Genomic DNA, 19,348 nt, shown 5'->3' on the forward strand with positions numbered 1-19,348 from the left:
TGACCCTCGGCGCGGCTGCAACTCCTGCCACGAACACCACCCGAGTCCGTCTTCACATATCCAGCCGTCACAATGCGTACGTTATCGCCGCTAAGCTAGCTGCAAGAATCAATCGTCGATTGCTGACTGGTGCCGTTGAATAGCTCCCAAGTTCGACCCCAATGAGGTTAAGGTCATGTAAGGAATTCGCCGATCGCATATCCGACGCAGTTCGCCGGAAGAAGACTGACCGTCGATTGCGCTATAGCCACCTCCGGGCGACCGGTGGTGAGGTCGGTGCCTCGTCGGCCCTCGCCCCCAAGATCGGTCCTCTTGGTCTGTCGCCCAAGAAGGTCGGTGAAGATATCGCCAAGGCGACTGGTGACTGGGTATGGCATTCTTCCATCTCCCCAAGACGGAGCGATTTCTGCGAAGGTAAAATTATACATGATTTCTAACGACGAAACACTTTTGCGCACGAATTACAGAAGGGTCTGCGTGTGACGGTCAAGCTCACGATCCAAAACCGGCAAGCGACCGTCTCGGTCGTCCCCACGGCCTCATCACTCATCATCCGGGCGCTCAAGGAGCCCCCCCGCGACCGGAAGAAGGAGAAGAACATCAAGCACAACAAGTCGGTGTCCCTGGAGGAGATCATTGAGATTGCGAGGACGATGCGGTTCAAGTCCTTCTCCAAGGACCTGAAGGGGGGGGTCAAGGAGATTCTCGGCACGGCGTTCAGCGTTGGCTGCCAAGTGGACGGCAAGAGCCCCAAGGCGGTCAGTGATGCGATCGATGCGGGTGAGATTGACAGTATGTCTTTTTTCTTTTTCCCCTTTCCCCTCACCCTCCCTGTCTCTTTGCCCTGCTAACATATGTCACAGTTCCTGAGGAGTAAGTCCGTCAACATGAAGGTCGGTTTGGGATTATTCTTGGCATGTGATTAGGAGTTCAGGGCTTGCTTTACACCAGGCTTGCCAGGCAACGGCAAATCAAATCAAAAGAATGATTTTATGGCCGAGTGCTGTGTCCCTGCGAGAAAAGCAGGTTTGCTGTTGCGCGAATCCGCCAAGGTTGCGCCTATCCCCTCAAGGACAGAGTTCTATCATGAGCGTCCCTGGCTGTTCACTCCGAGATTGACCAGCTCCTCCATGGTCCTTTCGGCTCTTTGTGCTCAGGAAGATTGAGATGCGACGTCCTATTACTCACCATGGCTTCCGTGGGCACTCTGTGCTGTGGAAGTCAAGGTCCATCATTTAGGTCGACATTTCTTTTCTCAGCCTATTGTCGGCATGATGCTGGCGAAGATATCGCGGGCCAGTTGAGCTTAAACGCCGCGTATACATGCATCTTGCGAAACGGTCCCAATCTCCAAGAGCATAAACGGACGTCCCTTTCTTAACCCTTAGGTGGCGATCCTGGCATGATATGTCTTGAAGCCGTATCTCTGATACCGAATCCGGGCTTTTCGGTCTCGAGGTGAAGCTGTCACAGGCCCCCTGGGGACGAGGAGGACCATTCGGGGATTTGTTTGTGCAACAGATACCTACATAGCTATCATTAATCCGCCTGGAAGCAGGTTCCGGTTCATCCAGTGTTCGTACGCGTAGACCATTAGTTGTTTGGTGGCTTGGGTGCTGTTCGGCGGCGGCACAGTGCAATAGACTCGAAGACTCGGCATCTTTTCCGTGCCGGACCGGCCGGTCGGCCATCTTGTAGGAGTCCATAGTACGCCTACCTTGTAACATACGAGCATGAACAACCTGTATCAACTATCAGGGGACGAGGTCATTGTGGATGAGCACACTTATGAAGTATACTCCGTATCGTTCTACAGATTACAGTACACAGTAGTAAAGTAGGGGCCTGTGGCGTCTTCTTTGTTTGAGCCTTTCCTTTCAACAATCGAAGGTGGAAATGACGGATTCTGTTTGGGGTTTTGAGACGGTTGCGTGTAGTGGTGTGCTCTGCGCCGACTTGCGCCAAGCAAGTGCAGATCCTTGAGCGCCAGGTGGGTTATTTCCCTGGAGGGATCTGTTTGCCTTCGATTGTTGATCCTCGATCTTCAAGAATCAGGCTCATGAAAGATGCGCAACAATGCGGATGGACGGCGCCTCTGGCGCGTACTTGGTACCCCGTACACCAAGTTGAGGTTATGAAGCGCAGTCCTGTTCTTTCTTTCTCTCTTGCAAGCTCAGCAAAGAAGTGATTGGTTGTTGTAGCCAAACATAGCGATGATTTTTCTTGGCTGGCGTTTGGGCGTTGATATGCAGCCCTTTTCGTCTCCACAGTCCACACCCCTACTTCCCGCATCAGGGTGTCCTGGAGCATATGGAGGGGTGCACCAACTTTATTAAAAGATCTCAAACGCATATGAGCATTCCGTCTTCCAAGCTTTCGTTGCTTCCCGTTCGGACCTTGCCATTCGAATCTCACTTCTCCCATACATCTCTCAATCCATCCAATGTCTGATTAATTACAGCAGGACCCAACGATGGATGAACGGCAGTGGCCGGGTGCGGAAAAGAAAGCCAAGGGCCGAACTGTGTGCATGATGATGATGGGAGAGAGAGCGGGTAGGGAGGGATAAGCGGGCTACAGACGGACGGCCGGCTGCATAGTCGGCCATTTGGGGCAATGGGTGTGTAGGTCGCACAGTTATGTATGTACGAATACTACCGTACTACCTATGCATGTATATTCAAGCTTACTGGCTACCTAAGGTTCCTTTCCTCGACCGCTCTTCCAAGTTCAAGTTGATTGCTCACCTCTCTTCCTTCGTCTCTTCTTTTACCCCATGCTTCGCTTGTCATCACACTACCTCCGTAGAAAGCGCAGGGTTCTGCCAAGGTGGCTTCAGCCAGTGGGTGTGTGAGTCGGGCAATTCACCGGGCGACTGGTCAGGCTTCTCGTGTGCATGCATGGATTGTCTCTGATCTAGGGTAACCTTGGAAGCCACGGCTGGATGGGCCACCTGTGACGATCTGCCCTGGCTGCTGCAGCCAGCACCACGACTGCTGCCACGACAAGTGTTGGCTAATGTCGTGTAATCTGGTCATACATGCCACCCTTGTATTGGAATCCGAGAAACAAATCGCCGATTCGAGAGGCGAGCCGATATTCAATGCGGGTTAGACTGATGAGAGTCAACGTATTCGATTGATCAACCAACGAGGCGTGTGATAGGGACGCCAGGGCGTCCAGCCGTCCCCAACGCCGCCGCCGAGCGGTACGGCCCCGCGTGCCGCAGGCCGGGCAGTTCTGATGGTGAGCGACGCTTTGGCTTCAACTTCCATTGTAGTGTAAGGTGGTCTCGTTGGCAACATGGACCCTTAGGAAACAGGCACACGTTGTGCTTAGTGTTAGGTTTGTATGTCCATGCCTTAGATACCTTAGCTAACCACACTACTTCGTACATACACAACGGCGACACACCGCAAAACATTCGGTAAGCCCATCTACACTAACATCCATCTGCCTGGTCGAGTCGCACCAGCCGGGCTTACTTTATGTGGCGCAAGTGTAGGTGGATGGATGGGCCGTCACTCTGATGCTCTTTGCCTGCCCTATCATTCCCGTCAAGTCGATATCGAGCGGGCTGGCTGGAGTCAGGTTTAACGTTGATCATACCTACATGGATATTTAGGTACCTAGGCAGTGATGATAATGAAAGGAAGCATCCCCTGGAACGCAACCATGCCCCGGAGGGTGACATGGCGTTGCCCAATACCCTCTAACTAGCGACGGTTGGCATCCTGGGGTTGGCGCTCTTCGACGGGTTTGGCTGTGATTGTTCGGTCGTGGGTCGTAGCCAGGCAGCGGGTGCGTGCTGCAGGAGCTGCAGTAGGGCCCTAGCGCCCCCACGGGCTTGGATACAAGTACCACAGTGCTACACACACATAAGTTAGCGTAGCATCCTTCCTTCACTTATAAGTGTTAACTTGGAGAGCATCGAGGTCGTTTACGAGGGTTGACGGGCAACCTGGAAGGTGCATGCTGCTGACGGGAACTGCGAGTTTCCATGCACGACGAACTCAGCGCCAAAGCAAAGCCCGCAGGCTGTCGCGTCCATTCCACTTTTCCAGGCTGAGCCTTCCAGAGGCCAGCCATCTTTTAATTACTTGGCCCGCCGGGTTGGGTGCATTTCTCAGTGTCGACTTTGTTTCGGAGCAGTTTTTTCGGTCAGACTAAGTATGAAAATTGTCCCAAAGATCTTAACATAACGCTACGATTCTCGTCCCATCGGTCGTCACAGCTATCCGCCATTTATCTCCTGGGCCTCGATCTCCATCCTGCACTTCCCCGCTACTTCGCCTCTCCGTCTCTTGTGTTCGTTTCTTTTCCCGCCTGTGTGCATACCGAACGCCAACTCCACATCGAACCCCACCGAACCTGATCGGCCGACGGCACGGAGCTTTGGATATCTTTTGACACCGGAATTGAGGCGTCGTCGCCTCCGCCGCCGCTGTCGTCGTTGTCATTGTTGCTAGCGCGGCTGCAGGTGATGGGAGACGGCGCGGGGGATCGGATTTCCAGTGACAACTTTGACAGAGATCGACTGGCGACGGATCCGACGCTAGCAGTGATTGACACTCGTGTTGCGCATCTATCTGCTGTCCCTGGCCGAATGGAATGCCCCCTTTCTCTCGAGGGCTGACTGCCGATGAATCCCTCGATGACGGGCCCCACGACGGCAATGTTCTGACCACCAAAGGGCAATGAATAGCCTCGACTGACTACTCCGTTTGAATGCGGCCCTGTACGCGCCGTCGCTCATTACGCTTGCCTTCCATTCTCTCAGCTCTGGCTTTCGACAGGCTTGATTCTAGTTGGGCGCCGCCTGGATGAAGAGCCTACGATGTTGCCGCTCGTACAGATGCACCAGATGGTGCAACCGCAGCTTGATTTTGTCGCGCCTTACCAGGCACACATGAAACTGGACTACTTGCCGCATCAGCACGGATCCCACCTTCCGCGGCCGCCGCCCTCGCTCCAGACTTCGGATTCGACGCCTCGCGTGTTTGCTATACGCAGCGCCCATCAAGCTCCAGCTCTGCACCGAATCACAACTACCTTCAGCCGGCTGCATGCACATGACCAGGCCGAGCACTCTCTCCGGCGGAAAACGCCCAATGGCACCATCGACAACGGGTACGATGGGTCGTTAACTCATATGGCTTCGGGTCCTCCGCCGCTCAAACATATGATCGTGCCAGCTTCGTCCAAGATCTTCCCGACTGCCGTGTTGCAAAGCGCCGGCACGCCGCCCGGCCGCACTGTACTGCAACAGCCCTCCACAGGCGCGTGGCCGTACCACGCGGGGGCACCCGCAGCTAGATTCGAGACTGGGGCTAGGAATTTGAACGGCTCAACTCCGACGCCGAGAGGATGGGAAATTGGACCGTCAAATGGGCCCTTGAACCCTGGCGCGGGAGACGGCGCAAACTTCATGCAGCCGCTGCCCCATCACGGTTTTCACACGCCTTCCGGCCTGCAGCCACTCCTCGGTCCGGGATGCCAGCAATCCTTGACTCAGACGGTTTACAGTCCTAACGGCTACCAGCAGCCCGCCGTGTGGAGGGACGGCAGTCTTGGCTATAGGACCTCGATTCCATTGGCAAACGGCTACACACCGCAGAATTCTGTCGATGGCGCGTTCATGCCATCGCAGGCCACGATACATCATGGATTGCCTAATGCGCAGGGACTGGGTCAGGCCCAGCATTTTGGCTTGCCGCTACCGGGGCGTCCTGTCGATGACGGTTTTCCCGGTCATGGCCGGAGCCTCTCGGCGCACCATGCCGCTTGTGGCGGGCCATTGAATCCCGCGGCTGGATATGTCGCCAAGGTTTCCGTTGCAGGTGATATCAACTCGCCAGCTCGCTTTAAAGAGAGGGCGCTTCAGAACGCCCACAAGACCTATAACGATCTTTTGCTTTATCTCACCAGCACCAAAAAGAGCGCCCATGGACGCAGCGGTTCCATCTCCAGACCACCATCCAAAATGGTGGTGTATCCGAAGCCTTCTACTACACCGGCAGGCCCGGGCAGCAAAGCCCGGCTGGTCACCATCCCCGCTGACCCATTCACAAACTATTCGCAACAACTAGCCCAAAAGGATGGTGCCGCCCGAGCGTTCATCAATGGTCAAATGATGGGGGAAAATCCAGCGGTTGCAGCAGAGATTCTAGGCGGACAAGGGCAGCACAGAAATCCTTACCAGACCGCCCATTATCAACGGTTATATCATGACATTGGTTCACCCTCGCCAGTCTCAAACGCCAAGGCTGCGTTAGAGATACTCTCAACCTTGTGCGAGCAGAGCGGCTGGAAATGGGTCGAGGGAATGCTTCTGGGTGGCTGCCTTCACTACGGTCTGGAGCACTACGAAAAGGCGTTGGAATGGTTCAAGCGGATCGTGAATCTGGATGCGAGGTAGGTCTCCGCGTTTTTCTAGTCTCAGAGATAATGGTGAGTAGGTGCTAACTGTTGCCAGCCATGTAGAAGCCATATCCAATATTGCCGCGACACTGTATTGTCTTAACAGGCAAGAGGAGGCGGAGCAGCATTGGGTGCAAGCGATCAAGTTACGCCCCGGCTATCTCGAAGCGGTCGAGCACCTCGTCAGCCTCCTGTGTTCCATGCAAAGGAATGAAGAGGCTGTGAACACGATCGAATACGTCCAGCGTGCCTTGAGGATGCCGGGTTCCGATGCAATGCGCGATCAGGCCAGCGAAACGGCCAGCGAGGCGGATACAGCTTCCATGGCCACGATGGAGTCGACTCCAGATCCATTCCTACTCGATTCAGATAGGACGGACAGCCCGGAGCAGCGCTTTGCTTCAACAGCTGAGGATAGCAAAGCACCCGGTTATGGAACGAGCGGCTACGCCATCCCTGGGAGCGAGAACGGCCGGATGATTCTCCTTATTCACGCCAAGGGGAATATGCTGTACTCGTTGAAAGATGCCGACAGGGCTTCCGAGGCTTTTGAGGAAGTAGTCATGATCAGTGCTGGCAGGCAGGTTCAGGGCGTCAAGTCTCTGATTCGAAAGATACAGACCGTCTTAGCACCTAGGGATCCTCGAACAGGTCAACCCCGGGGATCCATTCACAAAAACCTGTCGGTGCCGTTGCTTCTGCCGCCAGATAGGGCAAAGCTCACGGCGCAGTTTGTTTTCTCCTCGACCGGCGGCCAGTTACCTGGGCTACAGCATCTGGCAGAAGGGGCTCACAAAAAGTCGGTAGTAGCGACGACCAGTAATTCGCTGTTGTCCTTGGCCAAGATATTCCAGGATGCCATGTCGAACGGTGGGCCCAACCAGAGTCTTATCCGTCAACCCGCAGGCGTTGGGGACATTTTGTCTCTCTACTACCTCTCCCTGTCCCTGCAAGAGAGCCCATCGACAGCGAACAATGTCGGCATCCTTCTTGCAGGCGTGCAGCAATCCGTCCCACCACAGTACATTTCCGCTGCAGATATGGGAATAGCCGCCAGCGTTCCGGGGATTGTCCCCGGCAGCGGGCTATCTCTCGCACTTGCCTATTACAACTACGGTCTCACGCTAGATCCCAAGCATGTTCACCTCCACACGAATCTAGGTAGCCTGCTCAAAGACATTGGCCAGCTAGACATGGCCATCTCAATGTATGAGCAGGCTGTGGCATGCGACGGTACCTTTGACATCGCCTTGACGAATCTCGCAAACGCGGTCAAGGACCGGGGACGTATCGGCGATGCAATCAAGTATTATCAGCGGGCGGTGGCTGCGAACCCTGACTTTGCCGAGGCTGTCTGCGGTCTCTCAACTGCGCTCAATTCAGTCTGCGACTGGAGAGGTCGCGGCGGTGTTCTGCTTGCGGGTGGGAAATACGATCGCTGGCATGTGGACGAGAACGGTATGCTTAAAGATGTGAGGACGCAGGGGCAAGGGAGCGGTCTAATGAAGCGAGTTGTCGATATTGTTGGCCGCCAGCTCAAGGAATCACTGGCGTGGGGCTGCGGTGCTCTGCAAGAGCAGTCGATTTTACAACTGGTAGCACAGCTCAGGGATGCTGGAGCTGGTATCACAGATGAGTCCCTCAACTTGGGGGCTGAACTCCGAAAATGGGCGGGAAGGCCGGGCGAGGGAGCACGCATTGTGCGTCTTATTGAGCGGTCGACGAGCGTTGCCATGCGTTGCTGGTATCGCGATAAGCACATCAAGGGCATCCCATCACCAGCCGGATATCGCCGGCCAAAGCCGCCGGCCAGCCTCTCAATCCCTTCGGCGCCGACGGTTCTACCTTTCCATACTTTCACTTGCCCGTTGCCTGCTAAAGAAATCAGAACAATCTCGCAAAGGAACGCACTAAGGATATCGTTCTCGACACTTCGATCGCCCTGGATCCCTACCACCGTCTATGAGCCTCCCGACCCGCCCAGCCCGCATTTGAACGTGGGATATGTATCCTCTGACTTCAATAACCATCCCTTGGCACACCTGTAGGTGATCACGTTCATTTTGTCCCGTTGTCAAAGCGTCTGACCGTAGATAGGATGCAATCTGTCTTCGGCTTCCATAATCCCAAGCGTGTCAAAGCGTTTTGCTACGCGACAACGGCCAGCGATAAGTCGATCCATCGCCAGCAAATTGAGCGTGAAGCGCCAGTCTTCCGAGACGTTAGCACTTGGTCGCCGGACAAGCTCATCGAGCAGATCGTTCAAGACAAGATCCACATTTTGGTCAATCTCAACGGCTACACTAGGGGAGCACGCAATGAGATATTCGCAGCACGTCCAGCCCCAATCCAAATGTCGTTTATGGGCTTCGCAGGAACTTTGGGCGCCGAATGGTGCGATTATCTCCTGGCCGACTCGACTGCCATCCCTCCGTCGACGCTCCGTCCTCATCGCAGTAATTTGACGTTAGGAGACGTTTTCCGCGATGAAGCAGACGCTGATGCGGAGGATTGGATATATTCCGAGAACATCATCTTTTGTCGAGACACGTTCTTCTGCTGCGACCACAAGCAATCAGCTGACGGGCACAACGAAAGGGATATGACGTGGGAAGAGGACCAGCAGAGGCGATGGAAGATGCGCAAGGAGCTGTTCCCGAATCTCCCGGATGACGCCGTCATTCTAGGGAATTTCAACCAGTTATACAAGGTAAGTGCAGCAAACTCTTATGGCTGAGTTTCAATCCGCGAACCTCGCTTCCATGACCAAGTATCTAATTCCGTCTTCCAGATCGACCCAACCACGTTCCGCCTATGGTTGCGCATCCTGGCGCATGCGCCGAAAGCATACCTCTGGCTACTTCGGTTCCCCGAGCTCGGCGAGATGCACCTACGGCGCACGGCCCGCGACTGGGGCGGCGAGGGCGTCGCCTCCCGCATCATCTTCACCGACGTAGCGCCTAAGCAGCAGCACATCTCGCGCGCCCGTGTATGCGACCTGTTCCTCGACACGCCCGAGTGCAATGCCCACACGACGGCGGCCGACGTCCTCTGGTCCAACACGCCGCTCCTCACGCTGCCCCGGTACGAGTACAAGATGTGCTCGCGCATGGCCGCGTCCATCCTCAAAGGCGCGCTGCCCAAGGGACCGCAGGGCGACAAAGCAGCGAGCGAGCTCATTGCCAAGGATGAGGCCGAGTACGAGGAGTTTGCGCTAAGGTTGGCCAACGGGCTTGCGTATCGCCCTGTTCGGGCGGCAGGTGGGCGAGGGGCGGTCTACGGTGAAGGTGTGGGCCGGCTGGCGGAACTGAGGAAGTTGCTCTTTGAGAGCAAGTGGACTTGCGCGCTGTTCGATACGAGGCGGTGGGTCAGGGATTTAGAGGAGGCGTATGAGAAAGCTTGGGGCAGGTGGGTGGACGGGATCGGGGGTGATATATACCTTTAAGATGAGCCATGGAATGGGTGTTGGAATAGGGTGGAATGGGTTTCTATTGCTTTGATTAGACTTGGTATATTTTGCCTCGGGGTTTCTTTACTCTTACTCGGCATGTTTGTTCCAAAGGCGGGTTTGGAGGATATGCGCTGCTTTATCGACGGGATGGGCTGATATCAGGGCTTCCGGTTTCCATCGCCATGTGCCCTTTTTCCCTTCAGTACATGTACGATGTTCATGACGAAGAAAGGTTCAAGAGACTCCCTCATAACGGGGAGGTGGGGCCTGCAAATGGCACATATGGTCGGCGGGTTTAAGCAGGATCGGTATGGTTTATTATTCCATGTATCCATTTGATGACGGGCGATATTCTCGTACCTATATCATTTACAAGATATGCATGGCTTGGTCTCTTGCTAGACAAGTTTGGCGGGCGAGCTAATGGACCTTTTATGTCTTTGCATCGGTTTCTTGATCGAGACCCAACAACATGTCGCTTGACTTTCTCCGGGCCAAAGGGTAGAAATAGCCGTGGTTGGTTGTGATCTCTTGACGGCATGCTCCTGTAGGTTATTTAGGAACTGGATACATATTTGGCCGTCCTCCGAGTTCATATCAGCATGAAGCATACAGTATCCGAAGTTTTTGCTGCTGTATGTGCTGGTCTTATGCTTGCCCGATCCTTCGTGTCCTTTGAAGGGAAAGGAGATGAACTACGTCTAATCTGTTTGTTCTCTCGGGGTCGACCAGGCGGCCCTCTGCTGGCCAGCTTCCCAGGGACGATGATGGACATGGCGGGCATTTGGTCCTAGGCGTAATTAGCCCAGTGATTGGGGATACCATGTTAGGTTGCTCGTACGGCATCACCTACCCGCCTGTCCTGCGTCACGGGTGGAAAGGCTGTTACGTTGGACTTGATTCGGTTTCTGCTTAGGGCAGCTAATTTCAAGGACGCCTCCGGTAAACTCTCACGCCGAACCTCGACGAGGGTGCGACAGGTCTTCTCATTGTCCCGGGGTACTTAGTAACTGTTAGTCGGGGCAAGAATTTGCACGTAGAAATTGGCTTCTCTACTACCCCTTCTAACAGTTTTCGAAGGGATCTAGGTACAGCTCAGGAACATCATACGACTGTCCAGTGGGGAGTAAGGGTGATTCCTTCCCTGGCATTGCTGGCATCATGGATCAGTGCCAGGCACCTTCCGCTTCATGTTGACATGCTGCACATGCATGCCCATCCTTGGTTCAAGTCCATAAGGCATGTAGTCACGGTAGACACCAAATAGAACTGAGACAGGGTCAACCATTGAGACGATATTTCCGACATTGATGTTGGCCCTTACCCGCAAAGGGCATGCGCGTCAATACGTATTTAGACTGCCAATCCTCAGCGTCAAGGACAACCCCATTCCCCTTGTCAAGGTAGGTACGGAGGATGAACCTGGCGAGACGGGTTCAGCTCAAGCATCATCATGTTCTCAGGGTTATCCCGGCATTGTTTCTGCGTGGTTCATGGATTCAATGGCTCAAGGATGCTCCTGATGTTCGGAGGACGACGATGTGGCCTTTGCCAGCAAGGGAGCTGGCAGACTTATGTCAAAGGAAGGAGAGGCGCCAGACATTGTATCCACGCAAGGCTAGGAGTTTGTTTAGCGTCGACTCCTTTTCTCCTCGGGTAGGCACTCCTCTCGGCATGCCGAAGGCTTTGGGTGATTGTGGATGCGGAGCCGGATGGAATCATGGTCTGATAGACTTCAAGGCGGCCCCGGAGCGTTGAAGGCTATGACAAGCAGAACATGGTGCGCTTTGCCGGCGGTGCCGATATTGGCGAGACTCGCGGGCCGCATCGACGGGCGGAACGCTGCCTGAGAACGGTAGTCAGTTTAAAGCAGAGGATAGATGGTAAGGATTGAGATGTATGCAAATCCTTGTTGGAACTATGCTCGAGCATCATAAAGTTTTGGCCACGGTGGGAGGGACGTTGCCAATACCTGGCACAAGCGCAAGGATACTGGGGCAGCTGAGAGAGAAGTACGGTAAGGTAAAGCAGCCGAGGGGACGTGAAGCGTCCTCGATGGGAATGCTGGGTCTACCAGTCCATGGCTTAGTAGCCTACCCAGAGTGATGCTGCCCAGTGCCCAGCTAAGTTACTTTCAAGCCTGCTCGATGGGTGCCAGAAGAGGGGAGAGATGAGACTTCAGTCAAATCGGCTCTTATTAATCGCCGAAGCTCACTGGTACTAGTAGGTATGTGTGTGTTTGTTGAAGATTACACTGTTAGATCACGAAGAGGCACCATAAGCACCTTAAAGACTCTCTAGTAGTGCCGGTTGTATGTGCCTGAAGAAGGCTCGGCGGATGTGTACCTAATGTAGCTAGCTACCTGGGAGGGAGCTTCGTGATGGCCTGCTGGGTATGGTCATGTTTGTTGGGCAGGCGGCCTCCAGTTTCTTCTTGCTTCAAGCAAAACCTCCATGTCTTGCCGGAGTTCAGATCTCGTGACGTATGTACATACATACCTATTCAAGCCTTGATGCTGTCAGGGTCCCTTACTTGTCAGGCCATGGCTCGGGCAATGGGATGATGCTCTTGGGAAAGCAAGCAGCGAGGATGGATGTTGTCCGGGGACCAGGCTTTCCTGTCATCGTTACGAAGTCTTCGAAACCCTTCACGCTGCCGCACCTGCCGCCGGGTCGCAGGAAGGGAGGACACGACGCAAAGCGCTAAAGGAGCAGGGCACTTTCACAGCCTTTCAAACGCTTCCACGTCCATGAAGGCCATCCATTACCATAGTAGACAGCTCATCGTCCCTACTCGGGTACTCGGCTGGCCTTCGCGGATCCCGGCGTATCACTCCCGCCGGCATCATATTCCCCTCTCACTCTTACTATTTCTACTACTAACACAACACAAGGACTAAGGCCGTCATGGTTCCACTTGATAAGCTTTATTTGCAAGCACTAGACCAGGGGCACAAATAGACATCAAAAGATCTCGTCTCTGCACGAGGTCAGCTCAATCGCAACTGCCATCATCTCAGGTACAACAGCCTACGCCGGATCAGCAGGCAAGAACGAACCCGCGTCTAGACTTCCTCCTATTGCAGCCGCCAATCCCACCGCGTTAGTTTTTCCCCTGATCCTGCTACGGTTCCTGTTCAGCTGCGAAGTGACCAAGACGCAATTTCCAGCTGGCCCAACCAGAATCGGTCCAGCACACATGGCACTCACCACCTCAAACTGCCGAATGCTCGTCGCATGCCGCTTTGAGATGTATATACAAAGGCTGGTCCGTCGCATGCCCACTCAATCTATCCTCGGCGGTGACAGCAGACACGGATCCAGGATCCAGCAAAGCCGTCTAACTAAGTACCTTACGTTGCCCTGTCACAAGGTGAGACCCCGGCGCCGGCCCCGTACTGGACGGTTGTGCGGGTCGGATATGCACGTAGACGGCGACTCTCCATATCGTCTTCCCCGAGAGCCGGATCTGGCGCAGGGGTCTCGCAGGAGAAGCGGCTTCCCCAAAGCAGGGCAGGTAAGCACTCTTTCTCCAACCCACGCCCGCCTTCCTGGATACTGGTATATCCCTTGCTCAGATTTTGCCAATGGATGCTTACCTGTTCTTTCACTGCATCCCGCGGAGCTAGGGGAAGATCTAGCTTCATTTCCCACTGCAGGTTGGGAGCAGAGCACCTCGAAACTCTCCTGTTTCCTTGTTTTCCAAGCATTAAGCTACCTTGGTTAGTCACGGTTGCAGTGAGGATTGCAGGAAGCCGTTCTGGTGAACACCCCAACGTCCAGACGCATCGGTAATCCATCTCACCTCTCAATGTATTGCGAGCTACAAGTACCAAAGACGCAACTGAGGGCAATCAATCTCAGACGGCAAAAACTTGGGCCATGGGGTTGGCGTCCCTCCAGGTTGGGCGGTACACGAGGACCCAAGGAGGGTAGAAGGTGTTGAGAAGTAGGGTGGTATATGCGAGACAGGGCACCATTCTGCGTACCCTCCTGTTCAGTCTTCTTCTCCCCTCTCTGCTGGCAACAGGCCCCGAGAGGGCTTCCAGCTCCATCCCAACTCGGACCAGCCGAGGAGCGAATGACGCAGAAAACTGAGGGGGACATATGGGAAATGGAGAGCATGCGTGTGTGGGTGTGTCTGCATACATCGTCAGAATCGGTTGGCTGGGTGTAAAGTGATGACTGAGGGTCCTGGGGTTCTCAGGGGCTGTCTACGTAACTTGATGGATGATTCCCTCCCGCATGTCTCTGGCAAGTTTCCTCGACACTATACGTTGGCTCACGACTACCGGCCGCTCAAGCAACACTGGCCGATTAGGAAGAATGAAGTGAGAGCCTTGTGATACAGACAAACGCAGAAACAGTTGCAACGGTACTGGTAGGACTCGTTTGCCGTTGTGGTGCAGGCAATCGCAGTGTAGTGTGGTATACCGGAGACCATAATCCCTGCAGGGCAGTGGCGCCAACCTCCTTTCCCCTCTGCTTTTGCCCTCTTATCAATCAACGCATGTCTCACTTCGTCCAGGCCGTCGAGCATCTTTATATGCGGTCACTTATGTGGCAACACGGCCTGCCCAGGAAGAGGATACGACAGGGTCAGTCACTCACGGCCCTGCGAGTGCGAGTGAGCCCTGGTGTTAGAAAGTCGAGAAGAAAGTCCGCAGCCAAGCAAAGCCACTGGTTGGAGGAGAAACAGATGTGCATCGCGGCCCACCGTACTTCGTACAGTATATTACACACGATTGGATCAGTTCGCGTGAACTCGACGTGGGCAAGAGGTCAGAGGGGAGCTACGTGATCGATCGGCCTGAGGGCTGCAGAGAGACGGTCAAACCAAGTACATAGCTTGGCCACGGTCCGCTTAGAAGCAGCAAGGTACAAGGAACTGTGAAAGAGCCAGTCCCGTCGACAGCTACAAACTACTTTCCCGTGACCGCTTGAAAGAAGCAGACAACCTGCCGAGGACATGCCCCCCCAGGCGGAGCCACGTCAGTGCTCTGAAGCTCTGTTGATTATCATGACAATCCAAATCTGGCCATGGCAGCTCTCAGCTGTCGTCAGTCCAGTGGCGACTTCCTCATCAGGAATTGGAAAAAGATTGCAACAACCTTGAAGAAGCAGCCGGATCCGCCTACCGCATTTGCAGTTGCCGGTTCCGCTGGGTTGCATACTTACCCTACCCCCACGACTTCTGGCGCCAGCTCGCGTCACCCAGCCCGCCCCACAAGACTCGTTCACTCTCCTCCTAGGCGTCAGGATAGGTATCTGATTTGGGGCTTGACCATTGAGGAAAATGGAGCATGTCTCGGATCTGGGCGCGTGCTATGGGGGACCAATGAACGAGGCAGCCTTGGTCTTTGGACTGAGCGAACACAACGGCCAGATGCGTCTTTCTAGACAGGCCGGGAACGATGGCGCCTGTGTTTCAAAGCCGTGCTTTTCGATCGGCCTGAAGCGTGCCCGGGGTTACGCTGCGCTAGAGAGGCCGATTCCATCATTGGTGCCTTGTCTGGACACTGCTGGGGAGCCAGGGCACGCGGGGATACGACTGTAAGGCCGGTCGCCGAGCATCGTCGTCGATCCCTTCTCGTCAGCCTTTCTCTTTTGGCACCATGAGACGGCCGAGGGGGCTTTTGCTTTCATGAGCAACCCGCCAGACAGTCTCGATTCGAGCGCGCAGGGAACTTTGCGCCGGTAGCTACGTACAATATTGCATGTTCAGTTTTGAAGAGGCTCTGGAGGACCCCGGAAGAGGTGTGTTTAGCTGGACAGGGGTCAATCTCTGGGCAAGCGATCCAATAGATTGGTTGCCAAAAGATCGACAGGCTGGCCGAACGTAATGGTGGGATTTGTCCCGTTCCCCCTTTTCTTCAATAGGATGGGATATCTTACACCGTAAACAACATTGCCAGCTCTCTGGGGCTCGAGCCCCATGCTCTTTGGCGGCTCCAATGACGAGATCGGCGGGCTCGCTTGACGGCTGATCGGGCTCTCAACTCCTCAAGCTCCTGTCAACGGCTGCTGAAGCTTCTTTAGATGTAACAAGATTGCCGTGTATTGTAATGTACAATATCCGGAGTTACCTACATAAAGTGCATGTACAGTACAGTACACATGCATTGGCATACGAGTGTCACGGTAATTATCATACTGTGCGCTGTAATTCCCAATCCACTGTAATTTTCTTGGCCATTTCTATTTTGAGGCGGTAACGTTAACGTTACGGAAAATGCCTTTGTGCTGGTTAGATGTCCATGGTGCCCTTCCCGCCCCGACGGTGTCCCATTTCTCCCCTAGCGATCGGTTTGTTCTCCACGCTCCTACACTACATTACTGTACAATACATACAAAGCGTTGCAGCAGCAGCTAAATGAGGTAGAGGTTTTTTAAAGTGGAGGGAAGCGCCATTCAGAAGATCGAGCCTTTGAGCGGTGAGGAGAAGGTAAGAAGGTACGGATACAGTACGGAGGTACATACATAGAATAACCTACGAAGCACCCGTAGTGTCGCCGTTGGCAGGTCTCCTCTATGGGGAAATGGCGCCTGGAGACTTCAGCTGAACGTTCGCTAGATTTCGCCAGGAATGGCTAGACGGCTCAGTTGGTGCCGGTATGGTCCCCTGGCTAGGCAGAGGAGAGCGCCACCTGACGATCTGCCCAATCTGATTGGGCGCCTCCGACCCAGCGATGTGTGACAACGGTTTTTGCGTGAACGCTAAAGCAAGGCGTTGGGCGGATCGCTCCCTTTCCCCAAATCCAGGTCGCCGAGTCGGGCTTTAAAAACTACGTAGGTGGAGGAAAGTGGTGCCCGAGCCGTTGACACACTGACACGACCGACCGCCTGCTGGTCCAGTACCGGCTGCCCACCGCACGCCGCCGGTTCCGAGCAGCAGTCCCCTTGTTCCGGTCCCCAACAAGCGGCTCATCTCATTCAACTGTATCACGGCGGCTTTCGGCCAGATGATATTAGTACGCCGACCATGTCCATTTCCACACTCTCCGCTGAGAAAATGCTCGAGTACAAAGTTTCAACAACGGAGACGTGTGAATTGGCGATTCGCTGCAAGGCTGGTGTTTCAACACGAGGCCCTCAGGAGATACCAGGTACTGCAGTTGGGCGAATCGCAAATTCCCAGTTGCGCGGGAATATGGTGCAGGCCAGCTGCACGAGGACAAGCCCACCAGAGGACTTTGAGCAGGGTGACTCTTAAGTTATAGTGAGGCCGGTTGCGATAACAAAAGGAGGCAGAATACGGATACCCATCTCAAGTTCTCAACGCTGTATCCAAAAAAGTTGACCCAGGATGCTGGCTCATCCCGGACAAATGAAACAAAGTTGACAACCATAGAGAAGGGGGAATCAAGCAATAGGGGAGCCCGGTTTCTACAACAGCCATCGAATACATATATAATCCACATCGCAGTGCGATTGTCTTTCTAGAACCGGGAGCAAGGAGCACTCCACATCCCAAGGCCATGGAACATCGCAACTGCAAGCCGCAGCATTGAGGCACATCCACACCTCGACACGGTTTCTCCCTCAGCCGTGTTGCGTTGTACTACCGGGTGCGCACAAATCAGATCGCTCAAGAAAATTGGTCGCCGGGCTGGGCCTTGGCTTTCTGCTGACAAGTCGTGTCGGGTCCGTGACGATGCGAGATTGCGTTTCATCCACTGCAAGTTAGGTGGCAGCGACAAGTAGTTACTATCCGCCGGAGACAATTGCAACCCCGCGTCGGCCTTCCATGTTGGTTTGGTTAACAATCCCCGTATCATGGAACTGGTATTGTAGTACAACTTGCAGGTAGCTACGGTATGTGCATGTGTAGGTGCGGTACAGTACTGTCAACAAAATCCTACTGATTCCAGTACGAACCCCAAGAGCTTGACGGTATGAACTAAATTTTCACAATCAATGGGAGAATTGACGAGGACGGGTAAATCCGGTGACCGTTACCAGATAATCTGGGCATCTGATGCGCGGTGGCGCTACGATCTGGTTACCCATCTAGGACTGTGGGCGCTCACTAACCTCGATGGATGAAAGCGAAGTCGGGGCGGCGCCATGGCTGCTGCCGTGCCGTCCTGATTGCTGGATGCAACCCAGAGGCTCAGAGCTGACACATTCGAAACCAATGCTTCTTCAACAGGAGCCTCGGCGTATAGTACCTCCGCACAGGGTGACCTCCATTACCTGCCCTCCATCTGCATGGGACTTGCCGTATGAAAGGGACCGGGGCCCGAAGAAAAGTAAGCGCCGTTGCACCCACAGGCTAACGATACCTCCGTACCAATCACTACAACAAACTGAAGTTACCTTGGTGTAACGTTAGGCATGCATTTAGCCGTCCGGGAGCCCAAGAGGACGGGTCATTTGTACCGAAATAGTAACTTTGCTAGAGAGCACGGTAGACACATACGCCATGGGTACCTGACCATTCGGCGATCAGCACGGACCAGCGTCATGCAGTACCATACGTAAGGTAATAATACCTTGTTGTATGTACAGTACAAGACGAGTACGAAGGGGATGCAGAACCTCTTGATATCAAAAGTTCCACATCTCGAGAGCGATGGGAAATACTACCTATCACGGCAGCACGCTCTTGAGCACGGAAACAGTGTACTGTGTAAGAAAAGATACATCACAGAGAATGCCTACAGGATTCAGACTCCTACAATCTCCTTTTCCTTGTGCCCTGCAGTTCGATCAGTGGACGACGGTTGGAAAAAGGAGGCACGGGGCAGCGGGGAGAGGGGAGAGGGGTAAGGGTGCGACCGACAGTCTGGATCACCAGGTTGATGTCGGACATGTCATCCCGGAACACTGGCTGGGGCGACAAATGCGACCCTACAGCACGTTTTGCTTTTTAGCTGCCGTCGTGATGCGGCGGTCCCTTGTTTACGCTGTGTATGAGCTGAAAAACATCGGTGAGACGCCTAACGGGATAGCCCAAGGCAGGGTCGATGATTGCAGCTGCGCGCGCGTCTCTTTAGCAACCCAACCAAGCGGGTGCATCACTTGATAGGGAAATGGTAGTTAACAAGGCTGCCAATGTCCCGTGGTGAGCAGCTCCGCGCCGGTCCCAAGTCCGGGTCCCTGGCCATAATGCTGGTATAATATAGGGCACCCTGGGAATATTCCCTGGCGCGGATCGCTCAGCTCGCAATGCGGTTGGAATACTTCGTACCAACGACCCGGTACGCTCTAAGCGATTCGAAAGTGCCATACAGTAAGCCAGGTGAATTTCTGCGCGACGCGGAGCCCAAAGTTTGGTACGCAGCGCTGCTACTACTCCCTTGATGGTGATCTGCTGCGAGCTGTCGAGGGGGCAATGGAAATGTCTCTGACATTGTCTCTGTATGTTTATTCCATGGATTGATTGGAGAAGGTGTTTGAACGTAGTGTTGGCGGCCTGGCCTCGACTCCGGCGTCTGATCCTCGATGTCGAGAATGAGAAGTGGCGATTCTACA

General features: G+C 54.3%; 4 protein-coding genes across 4 annotated transcripts; all 4 read left to right on the plus strand.

The window, feature by feature from the left end:
• Positions 1 to 72: 72 nt before the first annotated feature.
• On the plus strand, positions 73 to 877 carry N656DRAFT_767502 (uncharacterized protein; the record flags this gene model as incomplete). Its single annotated transcript, XM_064813561.1, has 5 exons — positions 73 to 76; positions 144 to 177; positions 248 to 368; positions 468 to 792; positions 864 to 877. The coding sequence occupies 5 exons, from the start codon at positions 73 to 75 to the stop codon at positions 875 to 877; spliced, it is 498 nt and encodes a 165-aa protein (XP_064671359.1).
• A 3,627-nt stretch (positions 878 to 4,504) lies between these two features.
• Positions 4,505 to 10,016, plus strand: N656DRAFT_599033 (glycosyltransferase family 41 protein). The gene is made up of 4 exons (XM_064810245.1): positions 4,505 to 6,414; positions 6,476 to 8,464; positions 8,518 to 9,130; positions 9,212 to 10,016. Exons 1-4 carry the CDS (start codon positions 4,838 to 4,840, stop codon positions 9,863 to 9,865), a joined length of 4,833 nt encoding a protein of 1,610 aa, XP_064671360.1. The 5' UTR covers positions 4,505 to 4,837; the 3' UTR covers positions 9,866 to 10,016.
• A 4,645-nt stretch (positions 10,017 to 14,661) lies between these two features.
• Positions 14,662 to 15,305, plus strand: N656DRAFT_598819 (uncharacterized protein). The gene has a single exon (XM_064810244.1). It carries the CDS (start codon positions 14,912 to 14,914, stop codon positions 15,269 to 15,271), a length of 360 nt encoding a protein of 119 aa, XP_064671361.1. The 5' UTR covers positions 14,662 to 14,911; the 3' UTR covers positions 15,272 to 15,305.
• Positions 15,306 to 18,225: 2,920 nt separating this feature from the next.
• On the plus strand, positions 18,226 to 19,116 carry N656DRAFT_599348 (uncharacterized protein). The gene has a single exon (XM_064810246.1). The coding sequence runs from the start codon at positions 18,447 to 18,449 to the stop codon at positions 18,897 to 18,899; it is 453 nt and encodes a 150-aa protein (XP_064671362.1). The 5' UTR covers positions 18,226 to 18,446; the 3' UTR covers positions 18,900 to 19,116.
• Positions 19,117 to 19,348: the final 232 nt, after the last annotated feature.

Source organism: Canariomyces notabilis (assembly GCF_033297395.1).
Source record: "Canariomyces notabilis strain CBS 508.74 unplaced genomic scaffold N656scaffold_7, whole genome shotgun sequence".
Lineage (NCBI taxonomy): Eukaryota > Fungi > Ascomycota > Sordariomycetes > Sordariales > Chaetomiaceae > Canariomyces > Canariomyces notabilis.